Source organism: Acinonyx jubatus, chromosome C1, assembly GCF_027475565.1.
Source record: "Acinonyx jubatus isolate Ajub_Pintada_27869175 chromosome C1, VMU_Ajub_asm_v1.0, whole genome shotgun sequence".
Classification (NCBI taxonomy): Eukaryota; Metazoa; Chordata; class Mammalia; order Carnivora; family Felidae; genus Acinonyx; species Acinonyx jubatus.
This window is the reverse complement of record NC_069381.1, coordinates 54253346-54278519: the sequence shown is the minus strand read 5'-3', so window position 1 is coordinate 54278519 and position 25174 is coordinate 54253346. Positions and strand designations below refer to the sequence as shown.

Sequence of the window (25174 nt, the reverse complement as noted above, 5' to 3'; positions counted from 1 at the left end):
AGTCAAGAAGAAGCAGGTTGTTCTAAGGTATAACAGGTAGAGGTCGCTTCTGGTTGAGGGATGAGGCACATCATTGTGCCTGCATGGGAATGTTGTCTATTGTGTACGTACCTATTTTCCTCATGCATGAAATCTGGCCCCGGTTCGTTTTTTCTTCTCTATATCCTCCCAAAATATCTGTTCCAGTCTCATTGCCAGAAGTGGGGAGACCAAATAAAGTGACCCATTTTCCTGATGTGTTTGGAGAATGCTTGGCAATGTCTAAGAGACTCAAACTTGTGCATAGCAGGGAATGGAGAAATCTGTATTTAAAATCAAGCTCAAATGAAAGACAGAAAAAAGACAGAGGCAACTTATTTTAGACCTTTCAAATCCCAGTAAGTGAGCAATTTTCGCATCTTTGAATACCAAATCCAATTAACCTTTTGGAGATAATTCTCATGCAGGCTGAATTTGGCCAGGGCAGTTGATTGATTAGCAATGTTGGCCACGAGTTTTGAGTGGGAAAATTCCAAAATCCTTATGTTACAACCATTTTTACAAAAAATTAAAGCTTTTTCACTGATTCAGATGTAGAGTTTACCCTTGACACTTGGAAGAGAATTGCCAAATTATAATTCTTACCTGAGAGAATAACAAATCACACTGAGATGTCAATGTTGGACCCACAATTAGGTCTACTCTCTAATTGACCCCCACCTAAACCCCTGCATCTCTAAGTAGGTGATTCATATTCACACCTTAGGAAACCTACAAATTACTCCTTATTATGAACCTAAAATGCTTTATATGAATAATGGAAACCTGAATGTTAAACTTGTAAATATCAAGATACTACTCTAATATTTTGTCAAGCATGGACCCAGAAAACATAATTTAACCAAGTTGACATTCTCTTAAATAACTGGAATTCACATGATCAAGATTAGGCTTTTCTGAGAAAAGGCTTTCAAGTATAGCACAAATACTAAGCTTGAAAGACGAATGGGGAACAGTTTGAGACATCTTGTGTTGCAGATCATTTTATCCATGATGGATGCACTCACCCTCTAAAAACACTTTCTGATCTGCACGCTCATTTGAACAGGGTCCAGTTGGCATCAGAAGTAGGGCATCTTGAACAAATCATCCCATGACTTCTGGGTGGGTGAGGGGGAGTTCTGGAGCCTTGGTTTCAAAGGGTACCAGTGACACATATCCAATGCCATGCTTTGCAAGGAAGCTGGGCACACAGCCTGCCTTCCTCCATCTCCATTGCAAGCCTGGAAGCAAGCCTGTCTATGCTTTTGTGAATTTGAACCTACATCAGGTTGAGCCAACTCAATCAGTGGGGAAATACAAATGCCCACTTCATTTTTATTCAGCTGATTAGAGGCTTGCAGCGCAGAGCTTCCTAGGACAGCATGCCAGAGAAGCTCCAGGAAGTAGAGCTTCCTTAAAGAAGGCATATTCTGTCGTTAGCCATGTGGCATTTCAGAGGGCCCAAGAAGACCCCTCAGAGGAAAAAGAGGACCTCCAGCTAGGACAAGGTTGTTATCATTTATATTTAATGCCAAAATACTAGAATATATCTATTTATAAACAGCTAGGAGAGCATCTTACTGGGGATTATGAATAAATGAGAGCTAAATCTAAAGGGCTACCCATTCCTAGTAAAGTAACACCCACTGTGTTCCATTGACTATAAAGTCTGATTTAAGAGGTTTTTTTTTCATTCTTGAGGTTAGCCTAATAATATGTTCAATATTTTCCTATGATTTGCAGTGGTGTGAGAGGTAGCACATGGTATAATGCTGACAATTATACACCCTGTAGCCAGAATCCTTGAATCTGAAACCTGATTTAACCATGTTCTAGCTTTATCTTAGGTAAGTTACTTAACCTCTCTGGACGTCAGTTTTCTTATCAGTAAAATAGGGATAATGTAGCACCTACCTCACAATGCTGTTGTAATGGTTCAGTGAGTAAAGCACCGACAGATAGATAGATTGATAGACAGATAGACAGGACAGGGCCTGACAGTGACACATAGGAAGAACTTCCTACTCCTCCAGTCCATAAGAGAAATGGCTAAGGCCAGGATTTGGTCAATTCAAAAATCTTCTTTGATTTCTTCATTTTATTCTTCCTTTAGTATGAAACAATGCAACTCTGAAACTATAACACTCCAGAGATGCTAAATTAGTATCACTGGGTCTTTAAAAATCCTGACATAAATGTAAGAAGAAGCAATCAAGGATACCTTTATGAAAGGGAATCATACATTAATTCAGCAAATAATTTACTACTTGCTCATTATGTGCCTGGCATCAAGCTTATGCTCAGAATATGTTCTTGATGAACAAGAGTGACAGGGCCCTTTTTTGTACTTGGGCTGGACCTTGAAGGACTTCAAAGAATTCAGTGAAGAGAGTTGCAGAAAACAGCCTTGGCAAAGGTTCAGAGATAAGATAAAGATGGTGGACACGGAAGAACAGAAAGTTGATTTTGTGCAGTTTCTGCTTACGGAGGCCTAGAGAACTTGATGCTGCAAACAACAGAGAAGGAACAATTGAGGTTTTGGACAAGAGCAAACAGTGAACAAGCATATATACATAAGGAGGACATAAATGAAGGACTGGGAGAGAAATTGGGTACAGCCTGGGAATGTGGACAACTTGAAATCTATATCAGGATTCCAGAAGTGAAATAAGTTCCAGATTCACCATAGCGGATGGTGGAAATAGGAAAGACGAACACAGAGAGTCATTTTAGAATCAGAACTGACACTGGGGTGCCTGGATGGCTCAGTTAGCTAAGCATCCAACTTCAGCTCAGGTCACAATCTCACAGTTAGTGGGTTTCAGCCCCACATCAGGCTCTGGGCTGACAGTGCAGAGCCTGCTTTGGATCCTCTCTCTCCCAATCTCTCTGCCCCTCCTGCACTCGCTCACTCTCTCTCTCTCCAAAAATAAATAAGCATTAAAAAATAAAATCAGAACTGCTAGGACTTGATGACTGAAAATAGGAGATAAAGCACAAAAAGGAATAAAGAGTGATCTCATGTCCTCCCAAGCAGCTGAGATAATTAAACCATTAACACAGCTCAAGACATAGAGTCCCTAAGATTACTTGGTTTAAAGATAATCAATTTTATAGACTGATTTGATCAATGAAGAGTATCTTAATCAAAATAGCACATTAAAAGTTAGTAGCAAAACTGGAATGAAATTTCTACTCTAGTGCCTCTTTCTACCATACACCAAGGTAAAGGTCACAGCCTTGTATATGAAATATAGGCAGACTCAAATTTGAATTCTCTGCACAAGTTATAGGGCCTTCTTCTGTATGAGCGCTGAAGAAAGTATCTAATCTCACAAGATTGTAAAAAGCAAAGCAAAAGATATTTAACTCAGTGGAGCTCAATTGCTGTTGGGTTCCCTCTCCTCTCCCCTCAACTCCAACCTGTTAAGATTCTGCAGAGCATTTTTCCTTCTGAAATTGCATAAACTTATGGATCAAGGCAACACCCATTCAACAACCACCAGAAGGGAATTCCTGAAGTTCTCGGATTCTGTAGAGGATTTGCTCAGGAGTAATAGAACAAAGTGTGTTTGGTCAATATGGGAGACACAGTAATGGGAGCTGGAATGCAGTAATAGACAGAGTCTCAGACAGTTGCAGCCTAAACCAAGCAGCAGTGAGCAAATGAGGCCAGTTCACACACCTCTGGATGGACACTCAGAGGGTGTCTAAGCTCAGAGGTTGATCCAGAGTGTCAGAATGTCAGAGCTGAAAGGGAACTCCAAATCATCCTGCAGAATCCTCTTGGTTTACAGATAAGGACACTGAGGTCAGAAGAAGGTAGTACAGGAAAGAAGGTCTACAACAAAGTGAAGGGAGCAGGATGGTGGGTGGTGAAAAGCACATACAGTAGAACCAGGTAGATCTCAGTCAAATTACTTAACTTCCCTCAGCCTCATTGTTGATGACCTTATTTTTAAAATGGAAAAAAATAATACCATCTAAGAGGAGCCAGTAATTATCAAATGAAACGCTTTATGAAAAGCACTGGGCACAGCTGGCTCTGAGGGTCATTTGGAATTCATCTTTACAGGCACTCCTCCCCACCTGCACACGAAGTTGTCATATGTGCTCTGATGCACATCTGTTGTGGGGCAAGTGATCAGAAAGCCATTATCCCCCAGCTTTCTGCCCAACCCCTAAGACCACAAGGCCAGGTCAACCGTGCCCCAAACCCCAAATGTGAAGCTATTGCCCACACCCTCCTGCGTTGTAAATACGGGTGGCAGGGACCTGGAGAGACAGGAATTGCAAGAGTTAAAAGTAAAACAAAACTTGGCTGATGTTTTGGTCTCTGAGGCCCCAGTGGCAGTTGGCCAACTTGTGTTGTGGCCAAAGAGAACTTGAAAATGAAGGAATGGGAAGCATCTTAAAGGGAGAACTCATTTTGTTTTCTTCCTGGGGGAAGGGTTTTCCTTGTGTGGTTGAAGGCACTTCTCCCTCAAACAAATGGCGGGATTTCCTCACATAAAGTACCTGTCAGCATGCAAATGTAAAAACAACCCCCACCCCCCCAAAAAAGGTTAGATGAGCAATTGCTATGTGCCAGGCAATAAGCTAAGCACTTCATATGTGACCGCTTATTCATTCCTCATAATAAATCTGAGATAGGTATTATTATTAGAATATTGATTTTAAAACTGAGAAGGACCTGAGCCAAGACTGCACAGCTAGTAAGTGAGGGGGTCAGGACTTGACCCAAGTGGTCTGGGGCTCAAGAGGCTGCCTGCCACCTCATTGATGGCTACTCTACTGCTACCTAATCTGACTGAATGAGGGGAGCATGGGGAGCAGAGACCACAGAACAGGAACACAGAAAGCGGCGGCACAGCGCAAACCACACGAGAGAACACAAGAAGAAACGAGGAAAGAGAGAAGAGGAGGCAGTGTCACGGTGCAAAATCGCACGCCGCGCAGAAAAGGACACAGCAGAGGCTCCCAGAGTAGGACAGCCCTGAAGGCTATGTTGCTAAGTGAGTTCACAGAAGTCAGTAAAGGCTCTTAACAAGACAGAGCCAGTCAAAAAGGCGTACTCGAGAGCTCAGACGGGGTGAGGAGTGGTGATAAAGAGGTCCCATGTGAAGTCTCTGGCTTCTCCTGACAATGGACAAGAGCCTCACCAGCCCAGCTGCCCCGGAGAGGCCCACAATGGTGACTGGCAGTCACTAAACACAGTGGTTCAGAGATTATAGGATCGGGGCTCGGTGGTTCCACCCTGTTCTGTCACTTCCTCCTTGTGCACGTAACCTTGGGCCTCATTTTCCTTATTTATCAAATGGGACCAAGAATAACCTTCACAGGGTTATGGTGAGACATAAGTGGTATGCCATTCTATACAGCCCCTCACTCAGAGCCTGGCATACTCTTCTGTTATACATAGTAATAATAATGACTACGATTACTACCCCCTCGGGTGACCGTGGCCCACTTTTCTATGAGCCCGTTTTGCCCTCAGAGAATCTACAGAGTTGTGGACTTTTGTACACTTTGGATACATGTGCCTCATATAGAGAGTTCATCTGTACTGTTGGTTTGCCTGCTTTGACGAAAGAACTTGGGATGAAAACAAGGAACACAAGGTGCAGGTAAAAAGGCAATACCTAAGGGCTGTACTTGTATTTACTGCAAAATAAACAGTATAAAGGCTGTATTTCGAGTTTATAAATAAACTTGGAGAGGATCTGCGTATTTTCACACGTTTCTAAAATATGCATTTTCTTATAGTTATTGAGGCCTGAGCAGCTGTTAGTAATATTACAATCAAAAGCAGTGTTATGTCTGAACTACAACGAAGCCATTAATATGGAACCACACAGTCAAAATGACTTTATTTCTCATATGAAACAAAGGTCAGCTGATGACTGAATTGCCTCTGAAATGCTATAAAATAAAAATTCTGTGATAACTGAAACTAGGAGGTGTGCTCAATAGATTGTTAAGCAAGAAAAGGAAATAGATTTCTCAGTCTAGCATGGGAGAAGTGCATTAAGTGCTGAAGAGAGCTTTGCAAGTTTCTCCGAAATATACGACACAGTTTATTAAAGTTTGCTTTAACATACAACGCCATAGAAACCTATAAAGAGTGAGAAACTGTAAGCCAATTGGATTACAAAATAATCCAAACAAAGGCATTCTGGATAATAGTTTTGTTACTTCCATAATTATCTACTCATGTTCTTTATTAGCTGGAACTTTGTATATGAGGTATTACAGATGTTTGATAGTATTACAAGAACTGGACAGGCATCTCCTCAAATTTAGTATTTGTATGGTGAGAAGAGATAGGTGAGCATGCCATCACAGTATTACTTATTGCAAACTTTCAATTGTTGTGGTGCAGGTGATGTCACTGTTTTGCCCCTACCTGGGAATATCTTCAATCTAATTTCTCAAAGGTAAAATGTGAGACAGTATTATTTAGTGGTTCACAACATAAGTTTGAGAGAGAGATCAGTGCACAAGTCCTAAATATTTGGGCAAGTCATAAACTCTCCGATTCTCCGTTCTCTCATTGACATAATGGAGATAATGACCATGCTAGTAACCTCATAGAATAATTGTAAATGAGACAAACGCCTATGGAGAATTTAAGAACAGTTTCCAGCACCTAGCAGGAGTTCAAGAAATGGTAGCTGTTTTTACGTTAATAAATCTGAGCCCTCCTTGAACATTTCTTCCTCCTGGGGAGGGAAGTAGTTACACCTACTTGTTAAGTGAAATTATTTTGGCGTGGGGCATCTGACTTGCTCAGTTGAGTGTCTGACTTCGGCTCAGGTGATGATCTCATGGTTCGTGAATTCAAACCCCGCACTGGGCTCACTGCTGTCAGAGCAGAGGCTGCTTTATATTCTCTAGCCCCCCCCTCCTTCTGTCCCTCCCCGACTCATGCTCTCTCTCTCTCTCTCTCAAAATAAATAAACCTTTAAATAAATAAATAAATAAACAAATAAATAAATAAATAAACCTTTTAAAAAAGAGAGAAATGATGGCACATTTCAGGGAGAATGTTATTCTCACTATTTCTTATTATACAACATCCAGAGACCTAGGGTTGATCTGGGGCAGCCATCTTTTGGTAAGTTCTAGGGCAGCTACCTGGAGAACAGGAAGAACTAAACTCAGTTATGAGAAACTCCAGTTGAAGAGGCGATTTACAGGTAATGACCCTGAAGAGCTATTCCTCTCACCAATCAGCTGGGAAAATCAAGAGTTTACCATGAACAGATGTTTGTATCACATATGCACCCACAACATCAAAATTTAAAAAGCATATTTTCACAAGCTTTGGTATGGAGAAATGGAAAAGTCTGAAGATTATTATGGTCTTGCCTCTAGGTCAATGATGAATAAAAAAGACTGGAAAACTGGGGTGTCTGGATGGCTCAGTCAGTTAAGCGTCTGACTTCGGCTCAGGTCATGATCTTGCAGTTTGTGGGTTCGAGCCCCACTTTGGGCTCTGTGTTGACAGCCTCCCTCTCTCTGCCCCTCCCCCACTCATGCACACTTTCTCTCTCTCTCTCTCAAAAATAAACATTAAAAATAAAAAAAAAAAGACTGTAGGGGTGGCTGGGTGGCTCGGTTGCTTACACATCCGACTTCCATTCAGGTCATGATCTCATGGTTCATGGGTTCGAGCCCCATGTCGGGCTCTGTGCTGACAGCTCACAGCCTGGAGCCTGCTTTGAATTCTGCGTATGTGTGTCTCTCTCTCTGCCCCTCTCTCTCTCTCTCTCTCTCAAAAATAAATAAGCATTAAAAAAAAATTTTTTTAAAAAGACTGTAAAACTAACAGGAAGAAAAATCCTTCAGGGTCATAATTCAACCAGAACAGGTGCTTATACTGCAGAGTGGTTGTAGCAATGGGCTCTTTAAAGGGCTTCAAGAGAAAGGGAGGCACTCTCTTTTCTTTCAGAAAGTTTTCTTAAAGAGTCCTCCTTCAGAAGCATAACATAACAACATAGCAGTTGCCACATTGGGATTTGGTTGGCATTCATGTAGGAGATAGAGCATCAAGATTAGGAGCTTTCTAAGGAATCTGGGAGAGTCAAAGATGGATGGTATCCAAGATATGAGTGGCCAGCCCCAGAAACTACTCAGATACCAGGTCAAAAACGAAGTAAGCTGGCAGGAGTCAGGGAGCACAGATGTAGAACAGTTCTAGGCAACTAATCAAGAACACAGTCAACAGACATTTTTGGAGCACCATGTAACAAGTTCTGGGAAAGCTCACTGCATCCAATATATACAAGCATGGGGTGTGTGTAATATCAACAGTGGCCACAGCAATAATAACAATAACGATAACAATAGCTATGATCAACTGAACACAAAGGACATACAGTAGTCCGCTCTCATCCATGGGGCATACCTTCCCAAACCCCCAAGTGGATGCCTGAAACTACAGATAGTACCGAAGAAACCTGTAATTACTGTTTTCCATACATATACATACCTATGATAAATTTTAATTTATAAAGTAGGCACAGTAAGAGATTGGCAACAATAAAAATAGAGCAATTGTAAGAACATGCTATAATAAAAGCCACGTGAATGTGGTCTCTCTTTCAAAATATCTTACTGCACAATACTCACTCTTCTTGTGATGATGTGAGATGATAAAACGTCTACGTGATGATGAAGCGAGGTGAGTGACGTAAGCTCTGTAGGCTCTGTAACGTAGTGTTAGGCTACTACTGACATTCTGAAGGTCAGAAGGCAGATCATCTGTTGACTGTTTGACCGTGGGTAACTAAAACCACCAAAAGCAAACCCACAGCAAAGGGGGAACTACCATATGTTAAAAGCAAAGTGTCGTATGATGCTTACAACAATTCTAACTTACCCTCACCTTATCAGGTTAGGTCCCATATTTAAAAAGCTCTTTGAGAATCTGATTCAGTGCTTCCTTTATAGCATTTTGTTCATTTATAATAATTTATTTATCTGTATTAATTTAGTGTCTTTGTCACTATTCTGTAGGGTCCACAAGACCTGTGTTCATGTTTACTTACCATATGCACTGAACACCTAACACCTAGCACAATGTTTGGAGCCTTAATAAATACTTGCTGAAAATCTTGTAAATTCATGATAGATTAAAAAGCTAAGAAAGAAAGAAACAATCAACAAACACAACCTGAAACTCAGGTTTGCCCAAATGCAAACAGCCAGTAAGTTGCTGAGGCAGGACTTGAACCCAGGTCTGTTTTGACTTCTAAGCCTGAACACTTATCTCCTATATCGTAGAGGTAATTAGAAAAGAAAAACAGAGTCTTTGGTATAAAGAAGAATGGAACAGGAACAAGTCCCACCTACAGGAAGCTTCATATATTTTCCTCTGGGTTACGAATACATTTCAGAGAATAGATTGAGCCCCTGGAGGTAGGAGGAGGGGAGCTTCGTTATGAGAGACAGTAGGGGTCTCTTTGAATGGAATTTAGCGAAGACACAGGTTTTAATCGAAAAATTTGTGGAGAAAAATGGAACACGGAGAGGTCAACCTCTGTCAACAGCAAGATCTCTTACGTACTTCTATCTTTTCCATCTGGCTTAGAGGGAAAGAGCTTCAGTGATGAAAGCCAGCCTAATAAACTGGCTGATTCAGTATCAAAATGACTATCAAATAATTGAAGTGCTTCAAAGCCATTTAAAAACAAGTACATGAGAAAAAAAGCACATGATATATTCTAAGATTTTCATCGTTTTTACCTGTCATCATGCCTCTGAAAAAATCTAACATCAGAACCATTTGGGTTAGAAACAGAGTTCATTCAATAGCTCAATTAAACCATCCCCTGAGCCCTCAGACCTCAGCAGTGACAGTGCTGAGTGGCTTAGGGGAAGGGCACCACAATCCCTTTCAATCTCTCTTAGCTTTCCAGAAAATTAACATAACAATTAAATAAAGTCAGAGTAGTTATTACTCAAACACAGATTCAAGACAACCTCCTCTCAAAACAACATTAAAAAAAAAAAACAAAAAAAACCAGAAGGCCATCTGTAGCTATTCAAGTCCATCCAACATCCCAAGTAATTGTTTAAAGATGCAAATGGAAATACGACTTCTCCTTAAACCCCTCCAGTGACTTTCCATTGCCTCCCAACCAATTCCAGATCCATCTCCATTGCCCACACAGCCCTGCTTGATCTGAATCTTGCCCTCCTTCTCTCCTGCTTCCCTCCCCTCCCTTCACTGGTCTCCAGCCACATTAGCTTTTCTTTTGTTCCTTGAGCTTTACCAAGTTCCAGGCAGTTTTTTGGCCCCAGCAGTTCTCACTCCTGAAATACTCTGCTCCCAGATCTTCTCACGTCACCTCGTGAAGAAGGGTTAGCTTACATGCCTTCCCTGACCACCTAAAACAGCTTTCACCACGACTCCCACTCTTTTCATGATTCTGTCTTTTTTTTTTTCATTGATTTTACCACCATCTGAAATTATCTTGTTTATTCATTTGGTTTGTGAGTCTTGTTTCCTCAGAGTCGGATGCAATCTCCAGGAGAGCAAGGGTTCTAGGTGTTTTGCTCACTTGTATCTCACATCTAGAACCATGGCTAGCTCACAGCATTTCACTGCCACTGAAAAACTTCCTCTGTATCTTAGCCAAAATTCATCAAGGCAGCAAAAATCTCTACTCTTCAATCTGCCAGCGTGAAGTGGGTTGCCACAAAGATAGAAGATGGCGGAAAACACAAGAAATCCAGATTACGTAATTTGATCTGGCAATTAGATTGCACGGATTAGACCTTGCTGAGATTATATACGGAACTATATTTGGTTTTGCAACTAGGCCAAGATAGATTTCATTCAAACACACTTTAAAATGCATTTTAAATTGTTCCACTGCATATTCATTATTAGAAACATTATTTTTACCCGGTTTCACAAAATTCTATGTAGCTTTTCCCATTCAAATAAATAATTCATCAAATGAGGAAAGGTGTGCATTCCTAGTATCCAGGAATGAAGAAAATCATTTGTATGCGTGAAGGGTGGAAGTTACTGAGAGAACAGTTAACTGTAGTGGGGATACATCCAGAAAGCCTTGTAATAAGAGCTGGGCATTTGAAAACTGGTTAGCACCTTCCAACTTATTTAACCTAATGTGAATTTGAAAACAGTTTCCAAGATACTCAACATAACAACAGCCCTAATATTACTTTATATTTACATGTAAATTTACTGCTTTTAAAAGTACTTTCACATATATTTTGTGCTTTGATATTTACAACCAAGTGACAAAGGCAGGGAAACTCATTTGCGATCCCACAGATGGGAAAATAGAAGAGATGGGGACTTGCCTGAAATATACAGCCAGGACTTTCAAAGAGGACATAAAAAATCAATTCCTACCCACCTGGTAAATTTTTGGCCTCATCCTCATAGCTAATAAAGAGCGGTGCCAGGAGATGGTAGAATTTTTTGAATTAAAATCAATTTCTCTTTCTACTACTTTGCTTTCTCTCCCCAGTGTTAAATGACTTGTCCAAAGTCACGCAGTTGGCTGGAGCAGTGTCAGGACTGGAACCTAATGCAGAGCTCCTACCACCTCACAGGGCTCTCTTATCAAATGAAAATGAAGAATTCACGACACACCACATGACTCATTAATATGAGCCATTCTAGCTCAACATACACATCAAGCTCCAGCTAACAGTCTACATGTCTGACAACAGGGAAATCATAACATAAATTGTGATGCAACGGCACATTCCACAACCGGTAAAAATAATGCTTTTGGAGACTACTTCAGGGGGATGATAATGATAGCTAACGTTTCTTGACTGAGCGTTTACTCCGTGCCAAATACTGTTCTTTATGTATATTATATACCACATATATATTATATGTTATAAAAATAATAATAACTATGTACAATATATTAAGTTCATCTAATCCTATCACAGCCTTTCCAGATAGGGATTATGTCATACAGGAGAAGAAACTGAAGCACAAAGCGCGTAAATGAGATGCCTAAACTGACACAGTTGGCAAGCGTACAGAGGTCAAGGGTTGCAGCCGGGAAGTTTGCTTCCAGATCCTACACTCTTAACAAATATACACACTGCCTAGGACAGTGGTTATAATCTAATGTCAATTGTGAAAGCTGTGTCTGTCTGTGTGTGTACATATACACATGTATGCGTATACATGTACAGGTCAAATTGGGTTCTATGACATAAATATTGGTTTTGCATGTAAAGCTATTAAGAGCTAGCATTCATTGAGTGCTTACTTAATAAGCCAGGTAAATGCCAAGTGAAGTCCATATGTTACCTTATTTAATTTCCCCACGTCTTATGAGGAAGGTGTTATTTCACCCTCTTGACCGCTAATATCGCTGAGGCTTGAAGAGCCTCAGATTGTCCCCAAAGTCCATGTTCTACACTCGCCAAACTGCGGTTCATTATTCCATAATAATGCGATAATCGGTCATTTCAATTTCTTCTTTGTTATCTTCCTATTTTCTGAGTTTTCTACAATGAAACCTGGTCTCTCTCAAAACGAAAGCAAAACAATTAAAGCAGTCAGGCAGATTGTGTGAGATACTAGATCAACTGCATGCTCCTGAACCAGAATGTGGCTCTCCGCCAGAGTGACCCTACACAGCAGATGGGTGCTCTGGGGAGAGGTGGGGGCTCACAGTCCTGGGGACTGCCTGGCATCCAGGAACCATACTGGTGCCTTCAATGTTCCCAACCGAGTAACATTTCATACATCTTTACTATGGGCCAAATATTGCATATTTCCCCCCAAATGTGATCCCTCAATAGCATTCATGCATTCACTGGATTTTTATTGAGCACTTACACATGCCACACATTAAGAATACAAAATTGAATGAGACACAGTCCTTGCTCTGGAGGAGTCCTTGGTTCTTGGGGGAGGAACAAACAAGGTAGGTATATAACAGAAAATAGCAGCTACGATTTATTGAGAGCTTAACACTTTACCTCAAGACTGCAGCATCAACCCCTACCTGCCAGTCTGATCTATGGATTCTAGACTTGCAATGCCAGGCCCCACAATCAAGTGAACCAGTTCCTTAAAAATATCTTTCTCCCTCTGTCTCTGTCTCTCTCTTTCCTTCTCCCTGTCCCTCTCCCTCACCCTTTCCGTTTCTCCTTCTGACTCTCTCTTTCTTGCTCTCCCTCTCCCTCTTAACCTATTGGTCCTGTATCTCTGGAGAACTCACTGGCTATAAGTGCCCTTTCTGGTTTAATCCTTATGACCTCATGTGCTCAAATTACCCGTCAGAAAGTTAACTGTTATTATCACTTCCATTTTCTAGATGAGGAAGCAGGTGCATTAGCTTCCCAAGGTCACATACATGAGGTTTCACTTAGGTCATTCTGACTCCAAAGCCAGTGCTCTTAAACCTTCTGATATGTGGCTTTGAGGGGCAAGAACCAAGAGCTAACTGAGCTCAGGGAGCACCTCACTCTCAAAGTGGGGGAATGTGTGAGGCTTCATTGAAGAGGGGCACTTCTGTCTGACCTTGAGTGATCAGAACAGACCGCGACCTTGCAGAAAAGGGAAAGAAGAGCATATACAAGGGAAAGAGAAGGACAAGGAGCTCCCCGTCTGGCTGGCACAGTGGGATATGAGCAGATAAGGCAGCCTGTGTATGAAAGTGTTATGCCGCACACCAGGGCATTTGCACTTCGTCTTAGAAGCATGGGAATAATCAAAGGCAAGTGGGGGAAAGTGATGTCTTTGATGGCTGTGAGAAGCATGGATTGGAAGCACCAAAGTCTGATCAGGGGTGGTAGCAGAGGATGAAAGGGAGAGAGCCAAGATCTTTTAGGAATGATAATCCACAGCTCTAAAGGGCCTACTGTTGTGAGGCAAGCAGGAAGGAGAAATCAGGAGTGAATCCAAACACTGACTGTGGCTTAGCTACCTGGTAGTCACAGTTCTTTGAATTGGAGAAACAAAGACGCTAAGAAAAACTTGCTGATTAGAGTCTATAGAACAGGAGTAGGGTCCTACCTGTTATAGGGCTTGCAGACCATTTTCTACCACTGCTACCATACCTAGTGCTATGAGCAATTTTTCACATGTCATTTTTCAGTGATACACTAAGGGCATCTGTAAAGGCTGACTGCACAGCGAGACCACCTACATTCCTGTTTTAGTCATTGTTTTTCGACTTTGGGAAACTGCCCGTGGTAGGGAAAGCAGTGTGATATCATCTCATGTGCCAATTCCAAACAACTGGCAGGGGCAGCCCAGTATATGATGTTGAGATAGACACTGAGATAGATGTTGAGATAGAAAAAAATGGATGAGGGGCTCAGGTCATGATCTCGCGGTTTGTGAGTTCAAGCCCCGCGTCAGGCTCTGTGCTGATGGCTCAGAGCCTGGAGCCTGTTTCAGAGTCTGTGTCTCCCTCTCTCTCTGACCCTCCCCCGTTCATGCTCTGTCTCTCTCTGTCTCAAAAATAAATAAACGTTAAAAAAAATTTTTTTTAAAAAGAAAAAAATGGATGAGATTGGTTGTGATGTCTTCCATGGTCAAGAAAGGGGTAGCGTAGCCCGTGGACATCGAGAATCGAGGGTGATATAGAATATGCTAGTAATTAACAGTATGGTGAAGAGAGGAGAGAAATCTGTAGGCCTATCTGCAAAAGAGGGTGCAGCGATAATCTACTTGAGAAGTAAAACAGCAAGCAGGAATACCTAGCCCCTGAATGCTAAGAAACCACATGTAATAATCAATCTGAGAGAGAATGATCTGAGAAACTAACTGGCATACGCACCACACTTCTGCAGATGTTTTCATATTTATTATCTCATTTGATCTTCACAATGACCCTACGAGGTAGGGAGCCGGCATTATTCCCACCTTACAAATGGGGATGCAGAGGCCAAAGCAGTTCCAGAACTCACTCAAGGTCACAGAACTAGTCAGGAGATCCAGCCCCTTCAAGTCCTGGTTCTTCCCTCGACACAGCGCTGACTCATTGACATCAGATGCATGAGACATGGAAGCACAGGAGAAGAGCTATAAATGGCCACATTGTGTGTGTACCCTGGGGACACATTCATTTGTGTGTCTTTGGGCAGTCACCCAACCAGTCTCAGCACCTTTGAATGTGAAAGACACCATGGGTTCCAAGTCTTTGTCTATTCACATTTTTGGAATCATTACTAAAAAAAAAAAAAAATCAACTTTGACATGTCCTCTTACGGAGAGAATAAAAATCCTTGGGTAAGTTATTTCATTTGGTTTTGGTTTCCTCAGCTGTAAAATGAGGTTGGACTAGATTGGTTAATCTTCAATGGCAGCACACACCATCATGTTTTCCTGATAATGGTCAAGGCTTTCACAGAATGTCAGTGAACACCGAACTGTCCTTCTCAGGGAGAAAGGGCTTTTGTTCATAGCGGGAGCCAAGCTTTTTGATAAAACGTTGTGTAGAAGGTAAGCTGTGAAAGTTTAGAGTCTGCTGGCTGGTTGATATCACATTTCCCTCCTCATCATAAAATTTTGGAAAACCAGTGAGGGTCACTGAAAGGAGCCCACTGGGATGAAACACTTCTGGGTTAGGTGACCTTCTTCAAGCTGATGGCTGATCTGAATGATCATAACCTGCTGATAAAATTACTCTGCTTAGTACTGAAGAAGGCTTTTGAAATACTGTGTCCAATCTAGTCAATCTGTTGTTTGCTTGTCAGCCAGAGACCCAGGCCAAACAATTTCAGGTGTGAGCAGGTAAGAGTCAAGCATAGTAAATAAATGCTGGTTCTGCCACTTGGTAAGATGGTCACCTTAAGCAAGTCACTTAATATCATTGGGCTCTACTTTCTTTCTATTTGAAATAAGGGTGGTAATACCTATTCTTCCTACCACACAGGGATGATGTAAGAATAAAAAGCATATGTACAACAGTGTGTGACAACATTGTACTGGACCCTAAGCTTCTGAGGACAGAGACGACAGCTGCCTTTTTTCGCCTGTCATATTCATAGTGCCTAGAATACCTGAAACTAAGAAAAAAGCTCCTGATTTATCTGCCGAATAAATGAAGCATTTTGGAAAGTTTGAAGTGTATGCAAATGTCATATAATCTTATGACAATGTCCTAAGTGAGCACAATATTTTACTCATTATACTGTTTGTTAAAGATATGTACCATGAGTCACTCTGCATGGTTCTTTTTAAAAATCCTAAAATACTAGTCTCGATTAAAAGAAGGAGTTGATATGAACAAAAAATACAAATGATGGTCTTTTGTATATAGTCAAACATTTCTGAACTGATATGTGATTTTGATTCCGTGGTCACCCTTGTCATGGGACCATTTCTCTTGTGTGGAAACGTTCAAGCCTAAAGTTGGAGCTGAACACTCAGCTCTAACTCTGGGCTTGGAACCATGAGCTAAGGTAAGAGCATGATATTCACCCATTTACTTTAATATGTGGAAAGAATGAGTCCAAGAAGCACCACAAAACCAGTGTCAGAATGCCAGGCTTCTGAATTCCTACCTGTCACTAGACACATGGATAACACAGGCTCATGGTGACTAATGCAGAAGGAAGCAGGCCTTACTACCACTGAAGATTCACGAGTGTCTACTTATATATATTACCCCTAAGTCCCTCTCTTGAACATCTCCCTCCCTATCCTTGCTGGTCTGCCCATATTCTGAGGCCTTTGCACATGCTCTTCCTCCTTCCACATTGGATTGTTCCTCCAAATAATTAAATGGCTGCTCACTGCCTCTGCTCCTTCAAGTCTGTGCTTATATGGCTTCTCAGTGAGGCCATCCATTACCACCTTATTTACGATAGCAACCCTCTCCACCCCACTCCTTCCACTACTTCCTCCATCCCCTTTCTCCACTCCATTCTTCTCCAAAGTTCTTATCCCCATCAAATGTACTCTGTGTTTCATTTTATTTCCTATCTCTCCCGCACTAAAAGGAAGGTCCACATAGGCAGGACTTTGTATCTATTGTTCACTATTGAACCTCTAGCATGTGGAACAGGGCCGAACACCTAGTATGCATTCATATAATTCATGCGATTTCTGATGAGTACACGGCAAGTAGTTCTATGCTAGGGGCTATAGAAAAGGGTTGCATAACTGCACTTTTGTCTTCCGGTACCTTAAAGGTGCAAGACCAACTTGTGGCATACGTGCGAGGAGCAGCATCCAACAAAGGAGGAGGAGTATCCAACAAAAGGAAGATAGTAATACATTTCAATTACGTTTGTGTTAGGGACAAGTATATTTTGAGATGGGAGGAAAAGGGGTCAATCATTCAGTGTAAACCTTGGAGACAGTAAGAATGGAGACTCCAAACCATTCAATGAATGCCAGAAACTCTTAGAGCTAGAAGTTCTAGAGGTAGGCAGATCAATTCTCTTATTTTGTTTGCAAGCAAACAGAACCCCAGGAAGTTACAGTAACCTTTTCAAGGCACACAGCCAACCAGTCACAACACTTAAGACTCAAACCCATGTCTGACTTCTGGGTCCATGCTCTTTCTACAAAAACAATCCACTGCACAAATTCAACGACCATACTGAGTTTCCAAGAGTAATGAATTCTCTGATCAGGAATAATTTGGCATTTGAAAAACCTCATATACCATAAGACACTGCCACTGCTTGCACAAATATATCATACAACATTACACTCATTTATATTCATTTATTTATTTAAAAATACTTTGCCAAATTCCAAGTCAAACTCTAGCTCCAGGAGCCAGGATTTTCAGATTTGGTCATAAACCAGAGAAAAGCAAAGACTGCCCAGGAAGAGAAAGATGGGGTGGAAGAATGAAAGAGGAGAGCGAAAGGCAGAAATAAAGGAGAGCAGAAGGGAGAGAGAGAAGGAAAAATATGTACAGCATATTGACAACAGTGATCCTGGGAACTTCTTTGAATGGCTGTGCTATAACTTGCCTCTTTGTATTATAAAATCATTTCTTTGGAGCTAATCACCAAAATAATTCAAGCTCATGCATATATTGTCAAATGGACTATTTCTTTTCTTTTGCTTCTCAAAATGTATTATCTGTATCTCACAATATCCTACTTCATAATACATTGCTTTTTCTCATTTCATGTTGCTTCTCCAGCAAGAAAACAAGTTTGAGTATTTATTTTTCTTACATCCACTATAATGCACCAAATAATACCTTACAATGTACCATATGAAGTCACTGGAGTCATTTATATCTGGTTTTACTCATTTATCCAATAAATAAACACACCAAGTGTCCACTGTGTGTGTCAAGAACCAAAGATAAGGAGGTGAATATGATAGACCAGATTCCTGCCCTTGCGGAGCTTAGCTCTGAGAAATTCAGCCCATACACCATTAAATAATGATGAATCATAAATACATCTCTGAGGAGAGAGGGTAGACTAGGATGCACTCAGTGGCCCAGGTTGTGTGTTTGAGAGCTTCGGATGACAAGATGGTAGGGAAGCCCTCCTGAGAAGGTGGCAGTTTTGCTAGGACCACAAGAAAATCGGTCACTCCATGAACTGGCAAAATAGTGTCCTAGGCAGAGCAAAAGCCCTGAGGCAGGAAAGCATTTTTTCTAAACACTCCGAGAGTGGCGGTAAGGCATGCAATGAGCTTGGAGAGGCACAGTGGGCCAGAGTGTGTAGTCTCCAGTATGCAATGAATTTTAACAGAAATGAGAAGATAGAGGAGTTTTTCTCAACAAGGAAGTGACATGATATACGATATTTAAATAAAGATTCTAAGTATCTTTGTGACATTCTGTGGATACACTTAAATGGCATATATGTTCCGAGAAAGGGGACTGACCCCTCTCCAAGCCTAAAGCTCCATCCCCAGGAGCCCTGTCCCTCTAAGCAAACCATTCTGTGCCCGCAGAAATATTTGGTAGTCAGCAGAGAAATCGGTTAGACCCAGCCCCTCTGCCACACACCCACTTTCTCCTTAAGGGGATCCTGCCCCCTGTTCCTGTCTATCTCCTTATTCAGTTCATTATCCTCAGGGACTTTTTCAGACACGTGAGCCCAAATCCGTTATAATCCCTTAAGCGTTTTCTCCCTTTCAACTCCTGTACCATCATCTCAGTAAATTCTCTCTCCCTTTATTAACTCCATTTGTGAGTTTCCATAATGAAATTAATCACAGTTCAACAGCAGTATATATGATAAAGTTGAATTGAGAAAAAGTAAACCACAAGTATGGAAGTAAAATTGAACATAATTGAAAATCCAGTTTCATAAGTCTCTAAAACTTCTGAAAATATACCTAAAAACTACCTTCAAATTCTCTCTCCATCTCTTTGTCCTCTAATTAGACCTTCCTTTTTACAAATAGCAACATTTAAAATTGAAAACACATTTAATTCCATGGTTCTCTTCTGGCTACTTACTGCAGTATCAGTACTCTTCTTCACACATTTCATTGCAAATATTTAGTATTTCAACTAGCTAATGGGTCAATAGCCTTTGAAGGACCAGTGTGGGAATCTCATCATCATATATATCATTATCCCTATGGGAAAATTTGTTTCAAGTAAGCAATTCATAAACAAACTTTCAGGAACATAAAAGCTGTGAGCTGGTGACTTCCTGCAATTTGTTTATTTGAAACATGGATAACGTATGGGTCAAATCCAACAGAAAGATTTACCCAGTCTTCTAGAATGGTTTAGCTAAGATAATTGTTTTAAAGCTGCATATTCTTTGTAGAGATTTAAAGTTGATCCCTGGAGTTGTATGGGAACTTATGCATATAAGAAGGCCCTTTCTAACACCGAACCTTGAGGAAGGAGAGAAATTACATGAACGATAGTCCATGTATTAGAATCTCATATGCATGCTTAAGATTTTCCAAAATAACTTCACTATTTCTGGGAAATTAAGAGAATTCCCTTTAAAACTTCTTAGCTAACTAGAAAATGAATAGTTCCAGCTTGAAAATGTTTTGTTCCTTTTTGATCACATCAGAGAATTTTCCAAATAAATAAAACTCTATTTCTAGACGGAGAAAAAAAAAATCTTTACTATTATAAGGTTCATTGCAACAACAGAAGCTCAATTAATCTACAATTGTTCAAAATTGTCTAAAGAATAATTTTGGAGATAAAAGGCAATAATGAGGAATTAAAAGGCATGGTCCTGTGAGTATTCATATTTAAAAAAAAGAGAGACAGAATATACCACAAAAGAAATCAAGTCCTAGTTTTCAATTAGGTTACGATGCCCATCTTGATACAAATTTTAAAATGGTTCCTATTGAAATGTTATGAGGGGTCAAAAATATGAGCTTTGTTGTTAAATGAACTTGGGCCCAGAAAACTCTCATCTCTATTTATGAGAATTCAGGAAAAATGTGTATTATGTTTTCTGAGGTAAACACGCTGGGGGCAAAACAGCCAGGTGATGATGCTGGTTCATTGTTTTTCCTCTACAATTCAAGGAGGCAAGATAGATAGATAGATAGATAGATAGATAGATAGATAGATAGATATAGATAGATAGATATAGATAGATAGATATAGATAGATATTTGACATAATAAAGGAATCTCATTCATTTTATACCATCTATTAGGCCTTGAATTGATTTAAAAAACACAAAGTTGGGTTCAAATTCCATTCTGCCATTTTTCTGCCTCAAAGTATTATTTTTTATTTTTCCAATTTAGAAAAAGAACACCAAAACTACTGCATGCAGAATACACTTATTCACAGGTTATTGTGAATAGTAAATATAATAAAATTTATTAAATCAATTATATCCAGTAAGCCATTAACAATATGCTTGTTAATCTCAAAAATTGTTATACAGGATGAAACCACTGGTGCCCAAACATTTATCCTTCCAGTACAGTACCTAAGAACCTGACCATGGAACTAAAAACAAGTACTTTTGGTGCAGTTCTTCAAGACAAGGGACAACTTCCCAGGCTGCCCTACAAGTAAACAGACTTCCTAAGAAACCCTGACTTAGCTTCACTTATCTTGGAAGGGGTAGCTAAAATGGTATTTTCAAACTTTAATAATAATATGTGAAAACAACAGAATCCTTGATGAGCTGCCCAAACCACATAGACCGCATTGTAAGCTTAACCCATGCATGTGCCTTTAAGCAAATAACTCCCTTTGCTCACCCTCCTTCCCTTCACATTCATACCATGGAAGGCTCCATATCACGTGGCATACTTTAGGAAAGACACAACTCAATACCAACCACTGCCGAAAAATAAAGACTGCAGGAATCAATGAATCAAATATAAAATTAAAATGCATGTTTTTAAATAAAAATATTTGAAAGGAATCATGGGGCCACAAACTACTGGTAACATGTTGGAGGCCCCTGCAGAATTACTTCACTACCTTATATGACATTAGTATCACTGTGGAGGTAGTAATGTTCCTCATCTATGACCAGAATTTCTAATAGGCATTGGATGAATGGAGCTCATATCTTGTTCCCTCAAAACAAGAACACAAACCTAAACTATGAGCCATTCTGAAGACTATTTGTTTACTCCTGTTTTACACAAAGTAGAGAAGTGGCTTTGAAAAGTTGCCATGGCCATGCTTTCCTGAGCAGCAGACTAACAGACTCTGGTGAATATAGAAATATATATACATACACAATGTAAATGTAGGGTCTCTCCCTTTCTTAATAATTAGTGTTGATAATGTAGTGTTAATAATGTAGTGTTGACGACTACATGTGTGTAACTCTGTGTGTGTGTGTGTGTGTGTGTGTGTGTGTGTGTGTGTGTGTGACAGGTACTAGTTGAGGAGAGACACAATTTTAACTATCTTAATGTTGGGTGACACATTCTCAGAGCCCACTGATGTTTCAGCAGAGGGCTTCCATGACAGGATTTAGGGTGACTTTTAGGGGGTTCCTTATCTTTCCAAGGTTATTGTGATAGATGGAACAACCTAACTTCCTCTAGGGGTGAATTAATGGATATGATAACTGCTATGCCACATCTTCAGAATAAGAGCTATTTGGAGGTGAAATTCTGGGATGCAGTATCAGAAACATGCATATATTGCCAAAAAGACTGGCAACTAAGTGGAAATGCTATTGCCGGGCAAATTGATTTCTGGTTAAGATTCCTACCTGCCTTTCTAAGGTCAGGAACCATTAAGATAATAAGTCTTGAAAAGCATTTAGGTAGGAAACGTGGGTAGATACAAATTATTAGTTTCATGTAAATTTTGAAGCCAATGGGAACATTTGTCCATTTCCTTTTGCAGGGATCTGATGGAAGGGATCCATAGTGTCACCTCTAATTCACAACAGTGCTAAGATAACATCCTTCATTAGATCAATCTGGCAAACCCAGAGCAATAGCGCTAATTCAGCTCCTACACACATCTTTGTTACAGTTCTCATTTCAGTTTAGGCAGCTCAGATAAGCTTATCATAGGGCTTTGAACGGACATTCTGGGATGGCAAAATAGACAATATTTCCAGGAGAGTCATTAACGAGCATCAATAAATACGACTTCCTTCAAAAAGGACGCTTGAACTCCATAGTTTGCAAAGCAAGAAGTAAAAATGAATGATCTTCCACTCTCATGTGTAAGATTCAAACCTAATCAGAAGGTATGCAGATTTCTTTTTAAGAGATACTGCAACTGAAATTTAGCTGGAGAAATACAGTACCTCTGTAGACAAGATTTGTTTTTGTTTTTGTTTTTGTTTCTGAAGAGGGTAATCCACCTGAGTTTAAATTGAAAAGTGTATCAGTAATACACTTTCTGTTCGTCTTGTCTTGTTATTCAAAGATTAAATTCATTTTGAATTAATGAAAATGATTTAATCTTAGAGCATTAGTAATCTCAGTTTATTTAGACCAGTATTTTAAAGAACTAGCTTGAGACCAGGCTCCATAATAAAACGATACCCAATCTCTCTTTTAAAGCTATTTTCTAAAATCTGTGGGCCATGACTGTAGAATTCTTCACTCCCCAAAATTACATTAACAGTTTTTGACGTGATAACAGAGAGAGCAAAAAGAATTCATTTCTGCCAAATTAGTGCAGGCTACACGACTGCTTTTTGAAACCATCCTCCTCTTATTCCATTTTGGTAAATTTCTAAGGAATGTTTAAAATCTGTAGGACAGACCTTGGCTTTAAGAGGTGGCCTCTCTGCCATTTTCATGGCTGATTTGAGACCCATTATGCACTCGATTCTGCATTGTGAAATCCAGGCTGGGGACAAATTTCTGCCTGTCATCTTAGGAAAGGCCAGGAGTTTTGCACCATCCTGTAGTGTGAAAACAAAATCAAAGCCGGGGTAGGGCTGCCTGCTTCTTTCTTAATCAGCTTGGTGCTTTTTTGAGGCAACCTTGGCTGTCACTATCTCAGGCTTGGAAGGGTAATTTAGCAGAACAAAATATAGTTTAAACAACATCTCCCCAGGGAAAGTTCCTTCTTATACTCAATATTGAATGCAGAAAGGTAATCAGTAAGTAATCATTTGGAGCTTGGCTAAGAATCATTGCATGGAATGCATTTAGGAAGCACAAAATTCTTTTTTTTAACCTGATAACACCCTGGACCCAGGGCTAAGAGGTGCAGATACTTTCCTCATATTGCTCATTCTGTTGCAATGGCATCCCCATATAACTATAGTTTATGGACCAAATTTGCTGCACCTCTCACCCCAACAATAAGATGTAAATTGCAGAGATAAAAATATCTTACAAAAATTAAGAAAAAATTTTTTAAACAGTTCACTGAAAATGACAGCATGGATAACTCAGTCAATGACCTCTCCTATCTAATGTCAATTTCAGAAAACAAGTTTCCATTGTAAATGTTTAATCAGTGTAGTCCCAGGAACCCAGAGCAGAAAACCTTATCTTCTCTCCCAACTTATTTGCTCTGCAAGCTTTCTTAGCTCTATCTCAGCTCCCTGGATGCACTTTAGTTTTTTTGTTTTGTTTTGTTTTGTTTTGTTTTGTTTTGTTTCCTCTCAAAAGAGCTGGGAGCTCTGTAGGTTCTGAGCTAAACAGAAGCCTTGTGGTTTGATTCCATTAGTCTGAGCCCTGGTCCCCTGCAAGCAAACTGCAGCATTTCTGCTTGCAAATCCTGGCAACCAGGTTCTAGACCAGCCACCGACACAGGCTGCACGCATTCTTCAACGCTGTTCTGCCCAAACCTTGCCTGAAGCCAGTCAACCACAGCAGAAAGCATCCTACCTTCCATCATGGTGGCAGAATTGCATTCCTTAATTTCCAAGGAGTCTGAAAAACACAGGAGGATACGATTCCAGGTCCCAGCTAAGTCCTCACGACGCTGCTGCCGAGAGGTCTGCTCCGTCCACTGCTGAAGCCAAATGAGACAAATGTTAACCCCAAAGATAGGCCATGGATGCTGCTGGTGCTGCTTCACCTACAGGCTCCCAGGAAGATGCTGCGAGAGAAAGGGAGAGGAACAGCAAGCCGGCCGAGCTGCACCGCCTGCGCTGCCTCGGCCAATCCCTTCAGCTCTGGACCGCGTCACATGGTAGCCAGCCTGCATCTCCTGACACAATACCCCGGGAGAGCACACAGAACCTATTTTCCGTCCCTATTCCCCTCCACCCCCACCCCTCCCGCTTGGCACCCAACGCACAGCCCCTTCCCCACCTGGTGACGCACTTCCCCGCCCCTCCTCTTCGTCTTCTTAAGCCTATTGCAGCGGCTGGGTACCCGAGATTAATTATCAGACGCTGGCACCTTAACGGGGACTCGGGCATGAAAGGAGCACCTAAGTGGCTCTCTGCGGAGGGGATTTTTTTTTTTTTTAAGAAAAACTTAATTCCCTGCAGTCTGATGTCTTAGCTGCACACTTCTAAGCTTCCATCCCCGTCTCCTTTTGCCCTGAAGGAATTCCACATTTTCAAATGTTACTGTCTGTGGCCTCCGCACACGTCCGTGAGTCAGTCAGTCTCTCTCTCTCTCTCTCTCTCTCTCTCTCTCTCTCTCTCTCTCTCTCCAACCTCCCGCCTCTCTCTGTCTCTTTCAAGAGAGAAAAATCAATCCGGCTGACGTCACATTATAAGCAATTATCCCCAAAAGGATGATGCAGAAGAAATTTCATCCCAGCTGCCTTCAACAGAGCCAGGGAATTAATCGCGCATGACATGCCCA

At 40.8% G+C, this 25174-nt stretch overlaps 1 protein-coding gene across 1 annotated transcript in view; it reads right to left on the bottom strand.

Annotated features, from left to right (window-relative positions):
* SGIP1 (SH3GL interacting endocytic adaptor 1) overlaps positions 1-24590 on the bottom strand; it is a 200216-nt gene extending 175626 nt beyond the window's left edge. The window contains exon 1 of the mRNA XM_027058950.2: positions 24242-24590. Coding sequence (XP_026914751.1) covers positions 24242-24251 — 10 coding nt within the window. The 5' untranslated portion in view covers positions 24252-24590. The remainder of the gene's footprint in view (positions 1-24241) is intronic.
* Positions 24591-25174: the final 584 nt, after the last annotated feature.